Source organism: Trachemys scripta, chromosome 1, assembly GCF_013100865.1.
Source record: "Trachemys scripta elegans isolate TJP31775 chromosome 1, CAS_Tse_1.0, whole genome shotgun sequence".
In the NCBI taxonomy this organism is placed as follows: Eukaryota; Metazoa; Chordata; order Testudines; family Emydidae; genus Trachemys; species Trachemys scripta.
In genome coordinates this window covers 6,675,989-6,699,851 of record NC_048298.1, presented here as the reverse complement: position 1 = coordinate 6,699,851, position 23,863 = coordinate 6,675,989, and the positions used below count along the sequence as shown (strand labels likewise).

Here is a 23,863-nt window from a genome sequence, read left to right as displayed (position 1 = left end):
AAGGACAAGTGCAGAGTCCTGCACTTGTCCTTGTTGAACCTCATCAGATTTCTTTTGACCCAATCCTCTAATTTGTCTAGGTCTCTCTGTATCGTATCCCTGCCCTCCAGCGTATACCTCTACCCCGATAGAACGCGACCCAATATAACACAAATTCGGATATAACACGGTAAAGCAGCGGGGAGCCCCGGGCCCTTTAAAGCACCGCCCGAGCCCCGCTGCTTTACTGCGTTATATCTGAATTCGTGTGGAGCCCCAGGCCTTTTAAATCCCAGGCCAAGCCGCGCTGCCAGAGCTCCAGCGGTGATTTAAAGGGACCGGGGCTCCCCGCAGTGGGCTGGAGCACCGGGCTCTTTAAATCACCACCAGGGAAAGCCGGTCCAGTCCGGCACGGCAGTACGCCATACCGGACTGAACCCAGCATAACGCGGTCTCACCTATAAGGCGTTGAGATTTTTTGGCTCCCGAGGACCACATTAAATCGGGGTAGACGTGTATCTACCACTCCTCCCAGTTTAGTGTCATCTGCAAACTTGCTGAGGGTGCAATCCACGCCACACTCCAGATCATTAATGAAGATATTGAACAAAACCGGCCCCAGGACCGACCCTTGGGGCACTCCGCTTGATACTGGCTGCCAACCAGACATGGAGCCATTGATCACTACCCGTTGAGCCAGACGATCTAGCCAGCTTTCTATCCATCTTATGGTTCACATCACGGACATGGGTCTGAATGTGTCCAAACACTGGCTTTCTTTTAGCAGAGTTATAAAATTGTATTGTGATGTTCTTTTCTGAAATGCAAACAGAAACCATTTATTTATATAAATACATTTTATCTAATATATGAAAACACGCATGCATGCACACGCCAGGTTTACTTCACGGGTTTAGATTGTGCCGTAGCTAAATCAGAGCCTGTAATCCCAAACTGATTTGCTCCCCAATGCTATTAAATCATTCAAATCTGCTAGTAGTCATTCTAATCAAGCAGGAAGTGGGCAGAGCGCTTGCAATGTAGGTGTTGATTGGTTACATAGGTTTGTATATGTGGAACACTGCAGGTTTCGTTTAATATTCCCGAGGTCTTATAATTTACATCCATCGATTTACAAGGCAGTGTTTCAAGAGGCACCAGCATCACTTTGAATTACAAAATGATTGAAATCATTGGTGACAACCAGCACACTGGATTTATTTTTCTCAAGTTTAGTGGAATGAAACATTTCTTCTCTTCGTTTTTCTCTCTGTTTTGGCAGCACCCGGAGCAGGCTAGGGAAAATCCTATTGTCTAGCAGGCAGGGGCGGCTCTATGTTTTTTGCTGCCCCAAGCACGGCAGTCAGGCGGCCTTCGGCGGCATGCCTGCGGGCGGTCCGCGGTCACATGGATTCGGCGGCATTTCTGCGGGTGATCTGACTGTCCCGCGCCTTCGGCGTACCCGCCGCCGAATTGCCGTGGAAACCGCAAGACCAGCAGACCTCCCGCAGGCCCACCGCCAAAGGCTGCCTGACTGCCACCCTCACAGTGACCGGCAGGCCGCCCCCCACAGCTTGCCGCCCCAGGCACGCGCTTGCTGCACTGGTGCCTGGAGCCGCCCCTGCCAGCGGGACAACCCAGCCCAGTTCAGACAAATGAAATTCAGTTACTTACTGCTTAGCAGTCACGTTGCTGGACAGTATTTAAAAATCCTGGGTTATTTAGTTGACCAGCAGGTCTGACTTTTGGCTGAATGAGAAAACTGACCATCTGGCCAAGATTCCTTGGAGGTGCCACCAAGCAGCAGAAGAAATGGATGCCTGCCCAGCCTGCTACCTTGCTGAATTACTATTCATCTCCTATTGCTCATGCATCTCCTATTGCATTTCAGGAAGAGCACTCCTATCCACTGTCCCCAAAAGGCAGCATGGGGTTCACCTGCCATTGGGTGACATTTTCCACAGGTTGCCAAGCTCATCAGCCTGCGCTGTGTACACTGCACTGGCTCCTTCTCCTATACCAGATCTTATTTAAAGACTCTGATCCGGACCTTTAAGGCCCTCAGTGCCCTGAGTATCTCTTACCCCACCCGCTCTCCGTGACCACATTGGCTGAGAACGGATGGGATGATGGAATTACTGGTGCCTAGAGCAAGACCTGGGGGAACCTGGCTCTCCGCTGCTGAACTAACTATTCCACCAGACACAAGACGAGGAAGAGGAAGGAAGCTACTTGTGTTGACAAGTTGGTTGCACACCATTCTGGAGAAAAATGCCAAACAGTGTATCTTAAGACCCTGTTGTAATGGAAGGAAGCCAAGCTGGAATAGATCCTGCTATAGAGACCTTGATTCTGCAAGGGAGGGGATGTGTTCTTGTGGTTAAGGCACTAGGCTGGGGCTTAGGAAATCTTCACTCAGTGTCTTGCTCTATCATCAGCTTATTGTGCGACCTTGGGCACGTCACTTAATCTCTCTCTGATCCAGAGTCCGGATATTTTTGTCATTAAAATCTCATAATTTTACATCGTTTTTTTGCAGATTTAATCTAATTTGATTGTTCGTCTTGAATTAATGTCTTCCTCCCCTTGTGGAAAGGAAAAAAGAGACGTCTTCAGGAAGGACCGTCCAGCGGTAGAAATCCAAACCCGCCTCTCACTGCAGTGCAGTACTCGACTTAAATGGGAGGAATCGATCTACAGCCTCTGAGAGCAGCAACTACCATCTTGGGTTCCCCCCCACCCCCACCCCCATCCTGGTGTAATGAGCCGCCCAAATTGACTTTTCCACATTTGATTTAAATAAAGAGCAGATTGTCCCATTTCCATCTCCCCACCACCACCACCAAATGTAATTCTAGCTTTACTTAAATCGCTGCAAATGAATTGAAGAGCTGTGCACACAAAAAAAAGAAAACCCCACTGCAAGGGAAATTAGCTGAGTCTTGTATTTCAGATGACAGGGCCATCCATCTCCCTGCCCTCTAACGAGGCACTAGCGGAGCGAGCGGCAACAGGCCATTCGGGTTCCTTAGGTAGCTTGCCGCCCCACCATCACCTTCAGCTGATTAAAGGAAAATGATTCTTCCACTTATAATACCCCGGGCGCAGTTCCCCGACTTGGGGAGCAGCTGAGTCCAAGAGCCTTTTCCATTGGATTTAAGGAATATTTTATTATAAATTGAATGAAAAATGTTTTTTACCCCTTTGAAGAGAGTTATATGTGGTGACGGGAGGGAGAGAGACTTCCTGACTAAAACGGTGACAAAATAAATAACCTCAGACCTGATCCTTCAAGATCCAGGGAGCGCCCCTCCCGCATTGAAATGAATGACAATTGAGAGTACTCAGCAGGTTACGGGGTCGGGGCTAAATGGAAAAGCATTAACTTGTCTTTCCAAATGCCTTCCTGGAATCACCTATTAACATGCTTATGCTGAGATAGGGACTTAGCAGCCCACATGATTACCGTTTTCCTTGGATGGAAAACCTCAAAGAGTATATCGAGCTGCATATATAAATCCGCTGTATATTGCTTGGAAAGATTGGTGGGTGGGTGTGTTATGCACACACTTCCCAGCCTTGTCTGCAATCATCCTGAGCAGATTCCATCAGGTTACTTCCTTGTATTTTTTCCTTTGACATTTAGGAGCTAGTTAATTATTTTCACTTGGCTTTGCTTCCTGGGCTCTGACTTTCTTTACTCACTACTGTCTCCGTGTTAAAAAGACTTCATAAATTTCATTGCGCCTAGAGGAGAGTTCATAAACCAATCTTCCCAGAGAACCCCCATTTTTATGCTGTTTCACTCTGTGCACGTTTTTCTTTTGCTGTCGCTTACACTAAAATTAGATGCACCCTTCAGTTGTTTGCTTTGTGCAATCCTTTTCTTTATGTTGTTGCTAATTTCTTTTTAATTTTGCTGCTGTCTTCTGTGTTTATCTTGATCTGTTTTGCTCACAAATGATCATTAGACTTTTTAGGGATTTTTCATTTATTTGCTTTCTTTACAGAATAAATTTTCAGGGGCTCTTTTAATCTTATGAAGAAGCTTAAGAACTAGAGTAGATTCATTTTGTGAAGTTTTGTGTATGTGTGTGTGTGTGGTTACATGGCAAGAGAAGACTTTAAATTAATCAGTCCCCCTGTCTTTTCACTAAGCCCTTGGTGACTGTAGTATTCATGCCTTCTTTCCCAAGCAGTGTGTGTGTGTGATTTCTTTCACTAGTGGTTGGTCCACTGTAGGACAAAGAGCCTTTTATTGCTGCTACCTAAGGGTGTAATTTCCCTGCTCGTGGGCATATACTCATGGTAGCCCAATGAGAGCTAGCAGGGGTATAAATAATACTGGAGCCACGGTAGCAGGGGCCTGGCTGAGCCATGCCAAGTATATACCGACTGTTTTCAGGCGGGTGTAGTCACTGCCGCTGCCTGTGTTACCGTGGCTACACTGCTATTTATATTCACATCAAGCTACCGTGAGTGTGTATATGCAAGCAGGGGAATTGCACCCCTAGGTCATAGTGTAGACATAGCCTAAGACATAGGACTAATTGACACACTCCTCTGAAAGGCAGCATGGTTTAGTGTTCTGGGAACGAGGGGGTGTGACAAATAGAAATACTTTAAGACTGTCTCTCGGCTTGGCTCTGTCAGGGTGGTTTCGATACGAATATCTTTGATTAAGGACTTCCCAATAGGTGGCCATCTGGAATGGGTTAGTCAGGAAGGAGATGGCTCAAGATGGTCGCTTAATCAGCTTCTGCCTAGGAGCGCTTAAGGGACAGTGCCAGCACTCTTGGCTCTGATGACTCTGGCTTGGTCCCCCAGCAGTCTACAGAAGTGGTTTTACCTGGGAGGGCCAAAGCCCACCAACATTGTAAAAGCTGCTGGGAACAAAGAAGCCTTGCAGGATTTATAAGGAGATTCTCGCAGGGATGTTGGAGGCTGAGGGAAACTCAGACCCAGGAGCCCGGCAGGGTGTCCGAAGAAGCTAGGCCTGGCTGGGTTGCCATTATGGGACAGTCGGTAAGATAGATATATGCACAAGTGATTTGTTTTAAAATCCGTTTTTTCTCACTAACGCTTCGTTCCCACTATTACCTAAACATACTTAGTTTTAAGAAGGCTGTTGGTCACGATAGACCGGTCACTGCTTCCCAAAGGGAAGCAACGTAGTGCCCGAAACCCAGTCAGACCTGCAGGTGGTAAATGGTTGGTGGACATGGGATAGTGATCCCAAGTTTGAGAGCGGAAGAACTGGAAGATTCCACCCCCAAGGACAAGCGGCCCAAAACCTAATGTGGGTGCTCGAGCTAGTGCGTTAAACATAGCAGCGTGGCCACAGCGGCACAGGGCAGCTTGGACCAGCACCACGTGCACAATCCCACCTGTCCCCTTAGGTACATACTTCGGCAGCTAGCCTGAGCCTACTGCACATGCCGCTGCTATTTTTAATGATTAGCTTGGGGAAACTTACATGCATCACCCAAGTTGGGAATTACCCTCCCAGCTGCTGTGTAGATGTAGCCTGAGAGATGGACTGGCTGTAAATGTTCCCTTGTCTTCCAGTAGCAGAAACGTCCGTTGTGCTGCAATATTACTTGCAAGCAAATGATTTTGGTGGTTGATTAAACTCCTCAGCTTTACTTTGGAGTTTAATCAATTGCAGAAGCAGTCTGTTGCTTCATATACTCCAGGATCTTAGACATTATTGCTTAGAGAATGCATGTGCATATGGTGGAAATAAATGAGATGACATGGTTGCTAAAACACAGCTGTTTGATTAAATATATTCCCAACCATTAATACGTAGACTCTCTCTCTCTCTCTCTCTCTCACACATCTATATCAGCGCCGTCACCTGGTCAGGACAGCCATGCAAATATGGACCTCCCACCCGTGTCAGAACAGATCATGCAAACGCTGAGTGAACTGGCCAAGTCCTTCCAAGAGATGGCTGACCGCTGCTTGCTGGTTCTGCATTTGGAAGTCAGGTATGGCATAAAGCCTCTGAATCTAGAGTGAGCAGGTGAACTTTTGAGGTTAAAGCTACTATTAAAGCTTTAGTAATTAGATTAGCTTTTTCTAGTAGGTGCCCTACTCTCAATGAGAGAGATGTGATCATAGATTATAAAACCAGAAGGGACTATTGTGATCATCTAGTCTGACTTCCTGCATAACCCAAGCCATAGAACTTCTCTGAATTAATTCCTGTTTCAACTACAGCATATATTTTAGAAACACGTCCGATCTTGATTTTAAAATTGTAGTGATAGGGAATCAATCACAACCCTTGGTAAATTTTTCTAATGGTTAATAACCGTCAGTATTGAAAATGTGTGCCTTATTTCCAGTCTGAATTTGTCTAGCTTCAGCTTCCAGTCATGGATCTTGTTATACCTTTGTCTGCCAGACCGAAGAGCCCATTATCAAATATTTGTTCCCCATGTAGGTATTTATAGACTGTGATTAAGTCACCCATTAACCTTTGTTAAACTACATAGATTGAGCTCCTTGGGTCTATCACTATAAGGCATTTTTTCCGATCCTTTAATTGTTCTCATGGCTCTTCTCTGAAGTTGAACCCTCTCTAATTTATTAACATCCTTCCTGAATTGTGAAACCAGAACTGGACATTCCAGTAGTGAACACACCAGTGCTAAATACGGCGATAATGTCATCTCCTATTCAATATTCTGCTGGTTATATATCCAAAGATCACATTTGACCACAGTGTCAGAGTGGGATCTCATGTTTAGTTGATTATGTACCATGACCCAAAAGTCCTTCTCAGAGTCATTGCTTTGCAGGATAGAGTCCCCCATCACTGACAGTGTATAGTGAATTCTCTCAAATTTCACGAACTTAAATCTCTTGATTTCAATTGGGTTCTAGAAGAGAAATGGAAAAATTGGGAAAGAATTGTTTAAACAAAAAAAAAATATTTTCTAGTGTCTCCTTGTGTGTTAGAAACACCACCAGGAAGAATTATTTTTCTGGGATCTTTTCCATACAAACCTGCAAAAGAATGCTCTTTTGTGCTACTTAGAATATCAGGGTTGGAAGGGACCTCAGGAGGTCATCTAGGCCAACCCCCTGCTCAAAGCAGGACCAATCCCCAACAATTTTTTTTGCCCTAGCTTCCTAAATGGCCCCCTTAAGGATTGAACTCACAACGCTGGATTTAGCAGGCCAATGATAAAACCACTGAGCTATCCCTCCCCCCTTGTGAAGGCTTTTTATGTGTATCATATGCTGTGCCCTGGATTCCAAATGGAAACCTTTTATTGTTAACCGTTATTGTTGAAAGGATAATACAATTGGAGAAGGATGTGGGCACTGTCTTGATTTTTTTAAAGGGCTGGATAATCTTATGACGCGGTTACAAATTCAAAGATCAAGGTAATCAAATCTATGGCTTCAGGCCATCAGCTGATTGCTATAGGGCTCCCAGAATTCATGTCATTGTCCAGCTGTATAATGCAGTGTGTTTTCATTCACAAAAACCTGTTATTTAAACGAGCCTTCATGGTACATCTTCATAGAGGTGCATGGGAATTTATCAGCACCAGGTCCATTTCAAGGAGGGTGCAAGCGAACAACCAGGCAGGGTTTTATGCCACAGCATCACTTCCTCTAGGCTTTCTCCCCTTCTCAGGCTCTCTGTTCTCTTCTGGATTTTGCCAGATGCAGCCACACTACAGAGTTTGACTAGTTGGGCTGCCTCACAGCTCTCTGGAACCATGTGGGAATGATGCAGGCACCTCTGTAAATCCAATGTCATTCTACTCAAGTCAGTGAATTGACTCTGGGTTTACAGCAGCGTAGGTAGGATCCGAATTTGTCCCTCAAATTTGTAGCTGCTTATCTAAACCAAACCAGTTGAGATTCACAGGTCATTAACCATTACCCCATTTAAAAATAATAATGATGCTTTGCACTTCTTTGGTTCTGCTTCAGGATGGTAAAGTGCTTTTAAAACATTTATTTAGCCTCATACCAGTTCTAGGAGAGCAGGGGATATTATTAACCCAGTTTTACAGAGGAGGCCATGGAGGCACAGAGAGACCGTATGACTTGCCCTACTTCACCCGGGAAGTCTGTAGCAGAGATGGGATTAAAATCCAAGTCATCTGACTCCCTGTCTTCTGCCTTAATTACAATTCCATCCTTCCTGTTCAGGACAGAATGTAACTGAAAATATATATTTTTTCTGTAGGTTATTTGTACCATCCTATAGAAAGTAACAGAAGATTATTGGCTGAATACTAAGGTGCAGTGCTTGGTGTATAGAGGTGGGCACAAGGAAGGCTTAGCCACAACCTTTCTGCCCCCCCTCACCTCCCTGACCTCACCTATGGACAACTGGAACCCTGTTCAGCCCCCTATGCAAGTTAGAGACGCTTCAGGGCTGGTCTGAATTGTATTAGTTTGCAAGGGCCCCTTTGGGGATGTTTTGGTAGTGGGGATCACCAGAGGGCAGGGCACTCCAGTCACATTCCTTCCCACCCCCACACAACACAACCCCTTCACTGGTTGGGCCGGGGAGTGATAGAATGGAGTCAGCTGGGCCAGCTCTGTGCCAGGGAGTCCTCTGTGCTTGACTACCCTGTGACAGAGAGCTGAGAATCCGTAGCTGAACCAGCACTCTGGTCACTGGGAATCCAGTCAGTTCCTCGGCACAGGGCCGGATTGAGAGAAGGAGTGACTAATGACTAGATCAGTCTGGGCTGGGAACAGCTAAGGAGCTAATTACCCCATTAAGTGCAAGAGCAGAAAAGGAGCATAGGAAGGAAGCACAAGGACAGGAGGAGAGAGAAGCAGAAAGGCCAGCAGGGCCAGGGTAAAGGGAGATCTCTTCCCTCTCTCATGATTGTGTAACACTGGTAAATAAGAAATGCTGCACGGGACTGTAAGGGGGTGGGTGGTTGATAAAACACCAATAAGCTACACAAAGGTGGTTACAGATTGGGGGTGTTGGGGTCATTGACCTGAAAAGACCGGAGCGGAGGGCCAGGCCCTGTCACATACCCCTTTAGTGCAGCTATACTATTTTGCAAAGCAGTGGATGAGCTTCTGTGACCTGCGATGGGCAGCAGGTCAGACTAGATGGTCCCTTCTGGCCTTAAAGTCTATGGGGGGATTTAGCATGGGCCAGGATCTGGCTTGATATCCTTGCTATAGACTTCTACAGAAAGGAACTGATTCTCTGTTAAAATCTGTGGGCAAAATCTGTGGGCCTCATGGCAGTCAATGGGGGTTTGCTATTGACTTCAATGTGGAGCCAGGATTTCACCCTATTAGGTTTATAGTGTAATTTCTCTAGAACTCTGTTAATTCTGTAGAAAACTGTAGGTAATTTAAATGTATAGAACCTTCCATGAGAGACCTCATCAGCAGGAGAAATGGGGAGAGAGTGTATTGCCAGAAGTTGGGAATGGGCGACAGGGGATGGATCACTTGATGATTACCTGTTCTGTTCATTCCCTCTGAAGCACCTGGCATTGGCCACTGTCGGAAGACAGGACACTGGGCTAGAGGGACCTTTGGTCTGACCCAGTCTGGCCGTTCTTGTGTTCTTATGCCTGCAGAGCTTGAAATGAACAAGCAAAAGAAGGAGAGAAAAGTTGTGACAACTTTAAATGCCTGGGAAGAGGTACAGCCTTGACCTGCTAATGATTGTTTTCATGTCCCCTGACCCTCACTTGGCTGGTTATCACATTGTATTATTAAGGCTCTGTGTAAATGGAGAAGGTTTTCTTTCAAGTTCCTACAAAGAAGGTTTTGCTGAACCAGCATGTACCGTGTTGGAGAACCTGGCAAAAGGGCACTTGGCATTCTACCTACAACAGTGCCGCTCGTATCTAATCACCAATGGCCCTTTGTGCTTGTCTGCGAATGCAGCGACATGACATGCTGAGCGGTAGATACATTGAAAGTAGAAATCACCAGCCCAGTTTTTATGATTATTATTATTTTTCACCTATTTGAACTTTAAAAGGAAAATATTAAACTGTCACTTTATACAGGGCACGCTCATAATGTCACCTTTATCAGGCAGTTTCCTTAAATAAAAGATCTACCTTCAGGACGCCTTCCAGTGTGTTCAGCAGCAATCTCCTTGCACTGTAACATCCTAAATATGCACTTTATAAAAATCAACCTTCCTGCTGTGCAATCAGCAATGTTTTCAGAAAACCTTAATGCCAAAGTCATGTTGAGGTCAGAACAAACATGCCAGTGCTTTGAGGGTGGGGGGAAGCCTGTTTCTCTCTTCCTATTTCACTTTTGTCGCAGTCTCAGTCCCTTTTCACAGTGCTAACAAAATATTGCCAACCAGTTCTATTTGGGATCAGCCAGTACACTAAAAGCAGTGTAAATTATTGAAGAACTGGGGACCTTAGACAGCTTCAGGGAAATGGTAATGAAATAAAGAGCCTTTCTCTGCTAGGCCACCGGTTCAAAGCCAGCTTAGGTCAGTAAGGGTCAAAAGTGACTGCTGTCTGGGGATTACTCCGTGATTTACATGAAATGAACTTTTGGGTCTCAGTCTAGCTCCAGAGAAGAGTTTTTACCACCGAGAAATGCCACGGGAATTGTCACCCTTGTTAACAGTTTCAGCTGAAAGGCCACGGCGGCTTAATGTGGCCCCTCCAAACCAGGGTGGTGGTTCAGTTTCTGCTACCTGTTGCTGCATCTGCTCTGTGCATCGTAGAGGACTTGATGCAGCTCCCGTTAAAGTGGAGGGTCTCCCATTGGCCCCAGTGGGAATTGGACCAGCCCTGAGAGGACTTCAGGATATGCAGCTGTCCATCCAGCATGTTTAGACCACCACTAAATTAATCCCAAGCACTTTTTTTTAAAGGAGGTAAAACTTATTTTTCTTCCCACTAGGTCTGGGTACACGAGAAAATAAAACCCTTTGTCATTATTTTTCCCAGCCAAAGCCATGCTCAGCAAAGTCAGTATCTCATTTGGGCAAACGTTAACATCTTACTGTGTTTCTCTCTGTAGCAACTCTCTGCCTTCTGTCTTCTAGAGTTCATTGCTTCCATTATCTGATCCCACTGGCTAAACAAGGGAATTATGCCATAGTGGCCAACGTGGAAAGTATGGATTATGACCCCCTTGTGGTGCGGCTAAATAAGGACATCAGTGCCATTGAGGAAGCGATGAGTGCCAGCCTTCAGCAGCACAAGTTCCAGTATATCTTTGAAGGTCAGCCATTTGCCGGTGCACTCAGTTGATGTGCTGGGAGGAAGGTGGGGGGCTGGGAATATGCTCATCAGCGTTAAAACTATCTGCGTGCATCTGCATGGAAATCATTTTTCTTCCTCAGCCTGGAGATGACAACATTCTTGTTTGGTGAAGACTGACTGCAGAATGGTTGCCATCTGCTCCAGATTGATGAGGAGACCTGTGCAGGCATAGGGCAGATGGCAGCCCTGCTGCCTCCATGCCACTCCTTAGAGTATATCCATAAAATGTGAGGAATGGGCCCAGATTGAATGGGAAAAATACAAGATTAAGTACATGCAGTAAGGATCTTCATCAGGAAAGCCATGTAGGAGGGTTTATATATTACAAACATAGCTATTGTAACCCACACATCTCCTGGGCGTGGTGTTCTGTCCCCTCTAATAGCACCAAGACCACTTAGAGATTTGTCTGCTCGCTCTATAGAATTAGCTAAGGGCCATGTGACTTTTGGCTCATGCATTTAGCTCCAGAAGTCCCTGATTCGATCCTGTCTGCCGACAACCGCTGTCTGTTGGTATTACACTATGTTATGGAGTGGTCCCTGTTAGGACCTATACTGTTCTGTTTCTAATATTAAATTGGGAGAAATTCCATAGCTTTCATTATTTAAAGATCTTTAAGAATCTAAATTATGTTTCAGTTAATCTCATCTATATTCTGTGGCTTTAACACACCATTCTAGGGCTTGGGTGGCCATAAGGTGCATCGTTTTATTCAACAGATTGTACAAGGTCAGGAAAAGTACTGTGAATCACATCAAGTGTCTGATGTGATGTGCTGGACAGAAAAAGGGGGTGCAAAAACAGGGTTTTACAGTGCTGGTTCTCCCCAGATTCCATGCCATTTGAATCCCCTAGTGGAAGTTTTGAAGATCCATAAAGTTCCCCAACCCTCATTTCTTCCCATCATTGATAGAATTTTTTTAGTGCACAAATCCCCTGGGCTGGACAGAGACGTTTGAAACCACACCAGTCAAAGTACTAGAATATCAAATAAACTATAAATATGTCATGAAGGACGCTGCCAGGCACAGACCTTCACTGGCAGAAGGATGGAATACAGACTGGAACTGGTCTTTGGTATCTCTGACCTTTCTGATACTGTGGCAGGCTGTGATCACACCAATCATGGAAAAGTGCTGTATAAGTCCGACAGTTTGTGTTCAAAAAGAGGGAAATTCATCTAATAGCAATGGACCCTACACAAAGCCTGGTGAACCATTTCACCATAGGGTGAAATTTCTGCCTCTGCAGAGAGCCAGCTCACAGCCCGGTCGCCTCTTAATCCTTATTTTGACAATTTACAGTGAATGTCAGCACTACATAGGCCTTGCGCTTGCTCTCTCTGCTCAGGTGTGAATTCCCTCAATTCACGGTTTAAGTGGTGCATATGGCTTTGTACAAGCCTTTTTTGCTGGGGTGAATTTGACCTTAAATTTGTTTGCCATGAGACTATTCTGGTGTTGGAATGACTCTGGCAGCCTGCTTAAGGCAAGGAGGGAGACCTCAGTGCAATTGTGCTCAGAATATGACTTTGTAAAGATAGCATCTTGTTGTTCCCTGTGCTTATTCTCTGGAAGCGGCATATATATCAATATTTACAAGCAAAACCAGATTTGTTTCCTATCCACCTGCCTTGAAGGATCTCTATCTGGAGATCACAGCATGCTTTTTCTACTCCATGAATCATGACCAACCGTGATGTTTCTGCAGTTAGAACTGACCTGATGCTGGTAGTGCATGAGGCAGAATTCAGGGCAATGCAGCTCACTCTTCTCCGGCGATATTGGCTTTGCTGGGCTGACAGTGCATTAACAAGAAAGAAAGAAAAAAAAAAACCTTGATTTTATTAGTAGATTAAGCTGCTGTGACTCAGTAGATATGTGGAGTAGCAGAAATGGTCAGTGACGAGATGCCATAAACACTTCTGATGTTCTAGTCGAGAGGAGCTGAACAGAAATTAGCCTAGGCCTGTTTATAATTCATCAGGGCCTATTTGAAGGTCCTGAAATATCCTTGGCTATGAGAATTTCACAGATAATGGATACTTCTGCTTTTTTTTGGTGGGTCCAATTTCTTTATGAATCAAGAACTTTCGGTGGGAAGTCACCTCAAAACCCACTGAGGGTGGTGGTAAAGGCCAACCTCAGAAACACCTTAGGAACGTGAGCTGCATCATCTATTACAGATCTGTTTTAATAGTAGGCACCTGTTTAAATGTTCTGTGTGGCTGGTGACTACAAAGCAATCTCTTGCTAAGCGTTTTCTTCCTCTTTGCAATTCTTTGGCTTATCTGCCCTCTCCCCTCCCAGGCTTGGGCCACTTGATTTCCTGTATTCTCATCAATGGCGCCCAATACTTCAAGCGCATCAGCGAATCTGGTATCAAGAAAATGTGCAGAAACATCTTCATCCTCCAGCAGAACCTGACCAACATCACCATGTCGCGAGAGGCCGACCTGGACTTTGCAAGGTGTGTTGGAAATCATGCCCCTTGTTTGTTAATGCTGTGATATCCATGGTGACAACAGAAGTCACCTTAAAAGGTTAAACTATCCATTGTGTAGGTGATTGAATAAGCTGATCAATGGAGTAAAACCTCAGAAGTGTTTGAAATGCCATCCGCTTCTCCCTCCGCTATACAGCAGACTCAGCAGAGAATCATTCAATGGAATGAAAGTCACTTTGAGTTTATCTTCCACCAAATTAGTTACATTACAGTTGCTACAGGCTATCAGCTTGCTGAAGGTTGATACCTGTGCTTCCCCCTCGAAAATGTATGGATAGGTGGCAAGATCAGGGCTCCAGAATGCTCTCTCCCTTTACCGCTCTTGGGGGGTCGGGGAGGAGGAGCAGAAGAAAGGCAAAATCCACCCTACTTAACTGCTTCACTTATTGTCCTCCATGCTAGTCTCTGTGCTACTGCTCCGAAGACATTCCATTAACATCAAAAGAACATCACGATGCTGCTTCTGGCAGCTCTGCAGGTACATTCTGGCAGACGTACCGGCCATAGCAAGCAGCTGTCAAAGAGACAGCTCATTGTCTTAAGACAAATATTCCCCCTCGCCCAGAAAAGATCACATCATGGGATTTAATGGAACCCTTGTCCCTCAGATGAAGAAGAACCTTGTATTCATTAAGAGGGAATTTTAGGGAGGCAGACTATAGTTGCCCAGACTGGAATTTGACCATGACACTGAGGTTAATGCCCTGATCATGTTCAAATAGCTTGAGCTATTTTATTTTATTTTATTTTTTAGCTCTTTAATAACCCAGTGATAAAAATCAATGTTAAGCATAAAGTAAAAAGCTGACCTCTGCAGAAGTCAAGAGGCAACAGGATTTGACAGATATTCATTAAAGCTCCATAAGGCGCACAAAAGGTACAACAAAGTCATATCCCTATTTTATAGATGTGAAAAGTGAGCCAGAGAGGTTAAAGGACTTGCCCAGGGCCACAGAATGGAGATGGTGTCAGAGCTGGAGTTGGATCCTAAGATTTCCTGGCTCCCAGTCCTGTGCTTAGACTTATAGACCATGCCTCTCTAAAGAGAGAAAGTTTGGCTTTTCAGTCCTTTTTCAATGTACCTCCAGCTCCCAGGTGCTGAGAATTCAAATAAACATCTTACAAAAAACGGACGGAGCTTTTGGAATAAGCATGTTAACAAAAGCAAATCTTCAAACACACAAAAAGAACCGCGTCGGCTTTGCAAATGGATATAAGAACAGAACTGGTGTCTCAGATCTATTGGTTCACTAATGCTGGTAGTGACCATTTCAGTAAGAGGCAGCTGAGTACATATGAAATATTCATAGGGAAGAGTCTGGGGGGCTAGAAATCTAAAAGCACAGGTGGGTGCAAGGCAAAAATTGTGTCCAACACTTTGGGCTAGAACAGAGGTGGGCAAACTACGGCCCGCGGGCCATATCCGGCCCACGGGACCTTCCTGCCCGGCCCCTGAGCTCACTGCGTCGCCGGCGCAACACTCTGGGCTGCGAGCTCTTGCCAGGCTGCGGATCTGCGGCTACACTGCCCAACCTGGTGCTCTGTGCTGCGCGGTGGCGTGGCTGGCTCCAGCCGGGCGGCGCGGCTGCCTGTCCTGGTGCTCCGGGCGGCGTGGCTGTAGCATCGCCAGCCACCGGTGCTCCAGGCAGCGTGGTAAGGGGGCAGGGAACAGGGGGGGTTGGATAGCGGGCAGGGGAGTTCGGGGTGGTGGTCAGGGAGCAGGGGTGTGGATAGGGGTTGGGGAGTTAAGAGGGTGGGGATCAGGGGGGTTGAATGGGGGCAGGAGTCCCGGAGGGCAGTTAGGAAGGGGGGGGGGGGTTGGATGGGGCGGCAGGGGGCAATCAAGGGCAGGGGTTCCGGGGGCGGTCAGGGAGAAGAGGTGGTTGGTGGGGCAGGGGTCCAGGGGGGGCAGTCAGGAATGAGAGGAGGGGTTGGATGGGGTGGTGGGGGGCAGTCAGGGGCAGGAGTCTGGGGGCACTCAGGGGACAGGGAGGGAGGGGGGGGGGGGGGGGGGGGCGGGGGGGGCCACCGGGGGGGGGGGAGGGGGGGGGGGGGTGGGTAGGGGGTGGGGGCTGTTTGGGGAGGGCTCCTCCCTTAAACGGCCCTCCATACAATTTCGGAAACTCAATGTGGCCCTCAGGCCAAAAAGTTTGCCCGCCCCTGGGCTAGAACCAACCCACAAATAATGGAAAGTGGATTTTGTCATGATTTGGCCCTCTCTCTCAGAGACTGAATTAGGTTGAAAGTCTGAATTGCTCACATTAAGTATGACTGAGTGCTTCATTTATTTGGGCGCTTATATGGGGTATGGTGTCATTACTGAATTAGTCTATTCCTAATAACACTGACATGGGGGAGTTCTGAATGTTGAGGCCTGAGGAGGGAGAGAGATCCATTACTAATTCTCCGAGGAATATAATTCCCAAATTCAATCATCCGTTTTAAATGATTTTATTTAGTTGAAATGTTAAGTAAATTAGTCCAGGTTTTTGGCAGGCAGAGCATGGCTTGAAGATGTGTTAATGGTAACTGGCATCTGAATAATGAAACGTTGACGAAGCCCTAGTGGAGGTTGGCATCCTTGGGCCATCAGCTGTTTGCAGAGGCATTGGAGGCACTAGTTGAATAGCGATGGAGTCGTGCCTTTCAATGCCGTATTGTGTGTCACTTGGGAAGGGCTAGAATGGAACATGTTAGCCCCACTTCCTTTGTGTGACTCTCAGGACCTGAATTGGTACCCTGAATTGAAAAGGGCCACTTCTCCATCGTTAGAGTTTGCAAGCTGAGGAATGAGTTTTCTGTACAGCACCATCAGCTCCTTTGTGGTGCTACTGAAGCCACTTCCTCCCTTAGGACAAATTCAAGAGCATTTTTGACAGCTCAGATGGCGGTATTGTTTCTTTCTTTCTTTTGAAGCAGATTTCGGTGATATGTTACATCCCTTTGAGTTTCAAATTACTATGGAATCCAGGTACCTGGGTCTCCACTATTTGAACCTTCCTTGCTAATGACATCCCTGCTTCACTGACACCTGCTGAGCTGAATTTGCAGTTATCCAAACACATTTAATGTTGGCCCAATTAGTGGTCCAGCAATCAAATCCTCCTGTAAATATAAAATAAACAGAACAATATCAAAAGAGCAAAAAGTAACACTGACAGTGATTCTGTAGCACCTCTCATACTCGGATTTCAGAGCACTCTGCAAAGGTAGGTAAATATCATTTCCTCCATTTTATAAATGGGGAAACTGAGTCACTGAGAGGTCTTTGTCACACACCTTGTCAGTATTAGAGCCATCCCAGAAGTCCTGATTCCCATTCCCATCTGCTAACAACTAGTAACGCTGCTCTGCTGTAGGGAAAAATGACCTGTGACTGTAGAATGTGACCGTGCGTTCCTAAACCACATTTAATCCAGTTTGTAAAACACTGCAACCCCTGTATTTCCAGTCTCTTTCTGTAGAAGCTTCCTTGAAGCAAAATAATCCATAGTTCATTCCTATGAGTTTTTTTTTTTTTTTAAGGAAATTGTGACTAGTGCATATGTTACATATTTCAAATAGTTCTGTATTTAGTAAATCAATAAAGATGGAGAAATAGCTGAACTGTTTCCAATAGAAAAAAATCATTTGTATTCCAGTTTTCATGAGACTATTTATTGTACCAGTTCTTTGTAGTTCACATTCAGATTTGGGTGGCTGATGTTTCCCCTGGCTAGGCATTCAGTGCTGATATTAGCTCCCTTGCTCACCCTGTTGTTGTTTGTCTGCCCATTAGAGTTTGAAGTCTAGAGTTCGATATACAGACAAATACTATTGAAAGTTAATATGCAGCTCTCTTCACATGTTTTAATTTTGGAACAAGACAGCTGGTTAGGCTGTAAATTTCTTCGGTAAATTAACACATCCGAGCTCTGGTGTGTGGTGTTTTACAGTAGAGGCTGGTGCCATCTGAGAAAGGGCTGGGGGAACCAAGCATATTTGTGTTCTCTGGGGGTTGGTCCTTTTTTCTTCTTCACATTCCTCAAGGGTTTGTACAGAGCACTGAAGAGCATTGCTTACCCTACCTAGTCTGGAATAGCTCCCTTTGGAAGTTTATTAGCAACCTAACACAGAATAAACCTCCATGAGGAAGTATGAGTGGGAAACCCTTTCTTCTATGAAGTCAAAGCCATGCAGAATATTCTCACTGAAACCTGAATCCACATAATACTCACCTGGTTCTGGTGAGACTTTGCAGTTTCAACCACATTTATTAAAAGGTTTGTGAACCTGCAGTGTTCCCAAACAGAATCCTGTGAAATTCACTGCGTTGTGGGGTTTTAATATGAGGCAGGAGATTTTATTTCAAATGAGTTTTACTTGGAGATTTTGGGCTCGCCCTCTGCTCCAAGTTAAGTCAGGGAAGGGAAGAGGAACTCTACACAAAACCACATCAAGGGGAATGTTGGCATGTGAGAGACAGCTCTATCAGCGATGGTCTTGGGTATACTTGGTCTTGCCTCAGCACAGGGGGAAGGACTGGGTGACCTCTGGAGATCCCTTCCTGTCCTACATTTCTTATATTCTATGATTCTGTGTTTCCCTACAAAAAGTGAAACTGCCAACTTTTATACTGCTTTAGAAATAATTGTATCCATTCACATAAGAGGAGGTGTTATTGATGCAGATAACTGACTGCTGTATTTGTGCATTGCTCTGTTTTAAAAAGAAGATATAAAGATCAGTTTTCTAAATTTCATACTAATATTTTCAGGGATTTGGGCAGAGATTGCCTTTTTACTACATGTGTCTAGCACATTAGGGCCCTGCTTGCTGATTGGGGCCTCTGAGTGCTACCAAAATTCAAATGAATAATAAGGGGTTTCCTCCTATAATAATTCTTTATTTAAAAAGGACATGTGCTGCAAAATTTAGATCTGGGGCTGTATTTCAAAGGAGCCGAAGTTCTGAAACTTTCAAATCTGGGGTTTAGGTTTGTGCTATTGTAGAAATCAGAGACTAGCTGTGAAATTTGCATGTGAATTTCAGGTCTGAAATGCATGTGTGCACACACACGCACATCTTCCAAGGTGTCCAGATCTCAGTTTCTGGTTCAGACAGGTCTTTAAATAAAATGTTCTTCCACTGTTAGAGGGTTTATTCAATGGAAGACTTATTCTTCTGCCATCCTGTTGTTCTCTCATTCTGATGCATAGGGTGATGGTATTACTGCCTTCTTCCAGGAAGTTAATTGAGTTGGGCGTGAGAGAGTGATGTAAAATGTTAAATTTCTTAAAACAGCATGTAATTTTGACCTCTCTGGCATCAGGTGGATTGAGAGTTGCTACTGTTCACTACTAGATCTGAAAGGCTAGTTTGTGCTGGAAGATAATTGCAGATTACCTAGAGGGAATAAGGATATTATCAGACTCCTTTAGTTCAGTAGAACTCATATGAAATGACTTTGAATCAGATGTAATCTTGTTTCTCCAGCCCAAGCCATGGGGCCAGCTGAGTGGTTGATGCTCTACACAGCCATGTCTAGGACACACGTTTGACTTCAGATTGGCCTCTCTCTTCCCTTCCCACCTTCACACAATTTAGCTGGTGCTGGGAGCATTAGTTAATCAGGTCCATCTGTTTTTTGCCCAGCATTGATCACTCTGGCCAGTTTGTTAGTAATAGGGATGTGACAGGAGATAAACTTTTCCTCCTCTGGAAAGGAGAGAGGCACAACACACAGGGCTTACAGTGGGAGTGTAAGGATTACACAAAGGGTACGTCTTCACTACCCGCCGTATCGGCGGGTAGCAATCGATTTATCCGGGATCGATATATCGCGTCTCATTAAGACGCGATATATCGATCCCTGAACACGCTCCCCGTCGACTCTGGAACTTCACCGGAGTGAGCGGCGGTAGCGGAGTCGATGGGGGAGCCGCAGCCGTCGATCCCGCGCTGTGTGGACCCCAGGTAAGTCGATCTAAGATACTTCGACTGAAGTTGCGTATCTTAGATCGATTTCCCTCCCCCTTCCCCCCAGTGTAGACCAGCCCTAAGTATATAAAAGACTCTGTGGGGTGGGAGAAGATATTAAGTTGGCATCTAAAAATAAAACTCCATGTTAAAGGAAAGTAATAATGAGTAGTTGGGCAGGAGACAAACACATGCATAGCAAATCTCTTGTGGTGAAGTGGGGGAACCTCTTCTAATGTGGGGCCTAATTTACAAGAGATGAAAGGCAATGGGTCCGGCAGACACTGGGAGATCCTGTGCCTGCTACTCTAGAAATTGGGCTCTTGAACTGAAAAGCATCTTTCTAAGAGGTATGGAGTGTATGTTTCCATTGCAGTCAAACCCAGGCTGTCCTGGAGAATGCCCAGTGAAAAGGGTATCAGAACAAGCTGTCAGCATTCCAGACATTGTTCACAGATTGGCCATGAATAGGCCCTTGAAGTGTAGATCACCTGCATATAATCAGCACCATCTGTATGTCTGTAAGGACCATCTTGAATGTTTATCCTACAGGAGGGATAATGACCTTTATTTCTGCTTCGCAGTGAAATGCAGCTACTGCTGCTGCTCTTGTCATTGTCCATCTCTGCAAGTGGCCATCCAGCTACTTGCCGTTTACTCATAATGATGTTCCAGCATACATGTAGTTGCTGGTATATGTACACTCTAAGGGGTAATTCCTGTCCCACCATCCACTCAGCCAGAGAATGTCCTGTCTGCAGCGCATTCAGAGACAAGATAATGACTGCAGTCATGTTGGCTTAGAAGTAGTGAGGACATCCCGATGGTTTGTGTCCCAGAATCAAACCTACACATCTCTTTTCCCAGAGATCGCCAGGCCAGGCTGTATTTTCCTAAGCGGCTGCACTGCTGTTCTCAAGCCACTCACGATGAGCATTGGCTGCTCTCGATTCCCACGGAGCATTGCCCTCGGACCAAGATTCACCTTTCCAAAAGGCTCCCGCTTTCATTTGTTTGGTTTGTTGTTAAATAGGGCAAAAATCTGGCCTTTCACGTTTTTAAAGTTTTTTCGTCTCTAAATAAAAAAATTAATTAATGGAGATATCCTATCTCCTAGAACTGGAAGGGACCTTGAAAGGTCATCGAGTGCAGCCCCCTGCCTTCACTAGCAGGACCAAGTACTGACTTTGCCCCAGATCCCTAAGTGGCCCTCTTAAGGATTGAACACTCAAACCACTGAGCTATCCCTCCCCCGGAGGTGCCACAAGTACTCCTCGTTTTTTTTGCTGATACAGACCAACACGGCTACCACTCTGAAACCTGTCCTCGTTCCGGAGCATGCATTTTCTTTTAAACTCATATTGTTTCTAAATATTGTCGTGGATAAACAGCATCCTCAGTGACTATCCTACCACTCATAGTTAGTTACACAGGATGCAGGCTTGCTTGTGTTGAAATAATTGTCAGTGGGAGCAGGATCAGACTCAGTAATGGGATTTCTGAGAGGCTTTAATTCCTCACTGCAATGCCGTTTAGGTTGCTGGGTTCCAAGAGCCCCCTTTATTCTGGGATTGTTTGGTTGGAGATATTTTGTTTGGCTGTGTAGGAAGCCAGAGTCTGATCTGCATGTGGCCGTCGGACCACTAGGAATTAGCAGTAACATGCTGCCATCTACTGGAGTTATCCAGTGGGAATTGGACAGCAAGAGTGCTTTAGAGGTTCCTCAGAAATCTTCGTGCAGCTGAAATGTGATCCTCCCAATGCTCCGGAGTCTGGGTTTGATTGCCAGTGCTACACCGGGGTGAATATATTATTTATCTTTCTGTTTTTGTTCTTTTCCTCTTAATAAATATATAATCGAGCACATTGGATGCCTGTGAATCTAAGAGGCTGTGGAAATAGCTAGAGACAGGCATGGTTCGGGAAGCTACTGCAAGTTTCAACTGAACACAACGCTTCAATTCCGACCTGCATCCAGTGTACCTTAACCTGCAGCAATAATCCCTAGCTTGGAGCCTTACGCAACTTTGGCGGTTTTCATTCCAGGCCTACTCTCTCCTGTGCTGGTTTTGTGATACTCGCTAGAGCTCCCCCAGACTCCCATTTCACTTGTAACTGGAAGAGGATAAAAACGTGCAGGTCAAAAGGGAAATATTATCACAGCTCCTGATTCAGTGGGGATGTGTGTTTGGGGACTTCAGTCTAACAAGAGGGTGCTGCCTGAATGGGTATGCCTGCGCACCCTATGCTATATCAGACAGTGGGCCACCAAGCCTGGCCACAGCAGAGATGTAAAACCAGAGTGGGCAAAGCCCTCGAAAGTATGTTGTAGGGAACAGGATCTGAGCAAGGCAAGGACTGGTTGAACTAATAACCTTTTTTCCATTTCTAATTTCTGTGGTCCTAACACAATTTACAGTCCACGCTCAAGTCCTGTTATTTCCATGGCCTCCCTGCATGGGAGCCTCTTCTGCCATACTTAGGCAGGAGAGAGCTGGGTGGGTGAAGCTAGACAGTCTGCATTGGACACAGTGCTCTAAGTGCCAGAGGCAGGGGAGTAATGGAGCAGGGTATGTCCGTGACCAATCCCCCATCAGGCACTGGTTGTAATATGCAGTGTGGAAGAGCAGATACCATGCTGATGAGCACAGTATAAGAACCTGAATAAGTAGAATAGCTGAAGTCACGCCTCTGGATCAGGTACAGCTACAGTGCAATTCCTCAGTTGATGGGAGACATGCCTGCTCCTCCAGGCAGGGATTCCAGGGGTCCCTCTGCCCTCCACCCCCCAAGAACCATCCCAGATTCCCAAGTGTTCAATCACTCTGCCTTGGCTAGAGTCATTAAAAATGGGGAGGCAATATGTTTTGATGTGTAGGAAAATAGCTTTCAGCGGCTGACGATGAAACCGGGGGGGGGAGCAGTTCAAGGGTTAAGTGCACTCCCCCAGGTGCATTCACAAGGCTCTCATTTGTGGATGACCTGTACTCAGACCCAAGCAGTGGACTTGGCCATAAAGGCTTCATGCTGCAAGGTTTGGAGGTGCCCTCAGCTATCTGTAGGAGTTAAAGATGTTCAGAACTGAGCCCTACCGGAGTTACTCTGCAAAGAAACCAGAAGCAGAATTGATTGTAAGGGAAGCTATCCCAGGCTGAAAGTCCCCTATCTGGAGCCAAGGAAAGACATGTTATCTCCATGCTTGTGAAGTCAGACCAACGTTGTGTGCTTATGGAGCATTGCCCCAGATTTGCTTTTGCTCATTTTAATTAAAAAGTTGTTTTATTTTTCAATTAAGAACTTGGCTTCAAAAATATTTCCTTTTCCTTTCTTTGTCTCTTGTTTTTTCCCCCTGTAGTTTTCATTGAGCTCTGATCTCAGCACAGTTTTAATTAGCTGTAATTAGTGGTTTCACTGTAGTAACCAAATATCCTAACTGCAGAGGATTAAAAACCACTCCTCCACTTGATTGCTTTTCCCATTCGTGTTGGGTGATCAGAGAATGGGCTTTCCCCCTCGTGTCTCTTTACTGGCTGTCTCACATGACACAGGTGCAGTGGGGAACTAGGGACAGTTGCTTTCATGAGAACATGAGAATGGCCATACTGGTTCAGACCAAAGGTCCATTTAGCTCAGTGTCCTGTCTTCTGACAATGGTCAGTGCCAGGTGCCCCAGAGGGAATGAACAGGGAATCAAGTGATCCATCCCCTGTTGCCCATTCCCAGCTCTGGCAAACAGGCACTAGGGCACCATCCCTGCAATAGATGGATCTGTGCCTGTGTAGGAACACACTGGAATGAATGCCCCATTGGGTCATATGGTCCAATTTCTTATGTCCAGAGGTTCTCAGTGCTTCAGAGGAAAGGTTACAAACCCACACACATACCTCAATGCACATAGCTAATTGTGCAGAACTATAGCACAGGGCAAATGTGTCACCCTGCCCCAGCTGCTGATCATCTTGTGCCCAATGAATATGAAAGTTGAGGAGTGATTTTTTCACTCAATGTGACTGCGATTGATATTCTTATTCACACGATGGAGAGGTTTAAAAATACCTAATTTTCTCAGGTTCCTTTAGTTGTCAAGTAACACCTACTGGTGAACAGCTGAAATGTTAGTATCTGGCGAAAGGCACTCGTTGCTTGCTGTGTTCAGAAAA

The 23,863-nt window shown here is 45.6% G+C and overlaps 1 protein-coding gene across 2 annotated transcripts in view; it reads left to right on the top strand.

Moving 5' to 3' along the window:
• EXOC4 (exocyst complex component 4) overlaps positions 1-23,863 on the top strand; it is a 610,394-nt gene that overhangs the window by 558,066 nt on the left and 28,465 nt on the right. For both annotated transcript variants that reach the window (XM_034764261.1, XM_034764251.1), the window contains 3 exons: positions 5,831-5,972; positions 11,018-11,196; positions 13,550-13,709. In XM_034764261.1, coding sequence (XP_034620152.1) covers positions 5,831-5,972; positions 11,018-11,196; positions 13,550-13,709 — 481 coding nt within the window. The remainder of the gene's footprint in view (positions 1-5,830; positions 5,973-11,017; positions 11,197-13,549; positions 13,710-23,863) is intronic.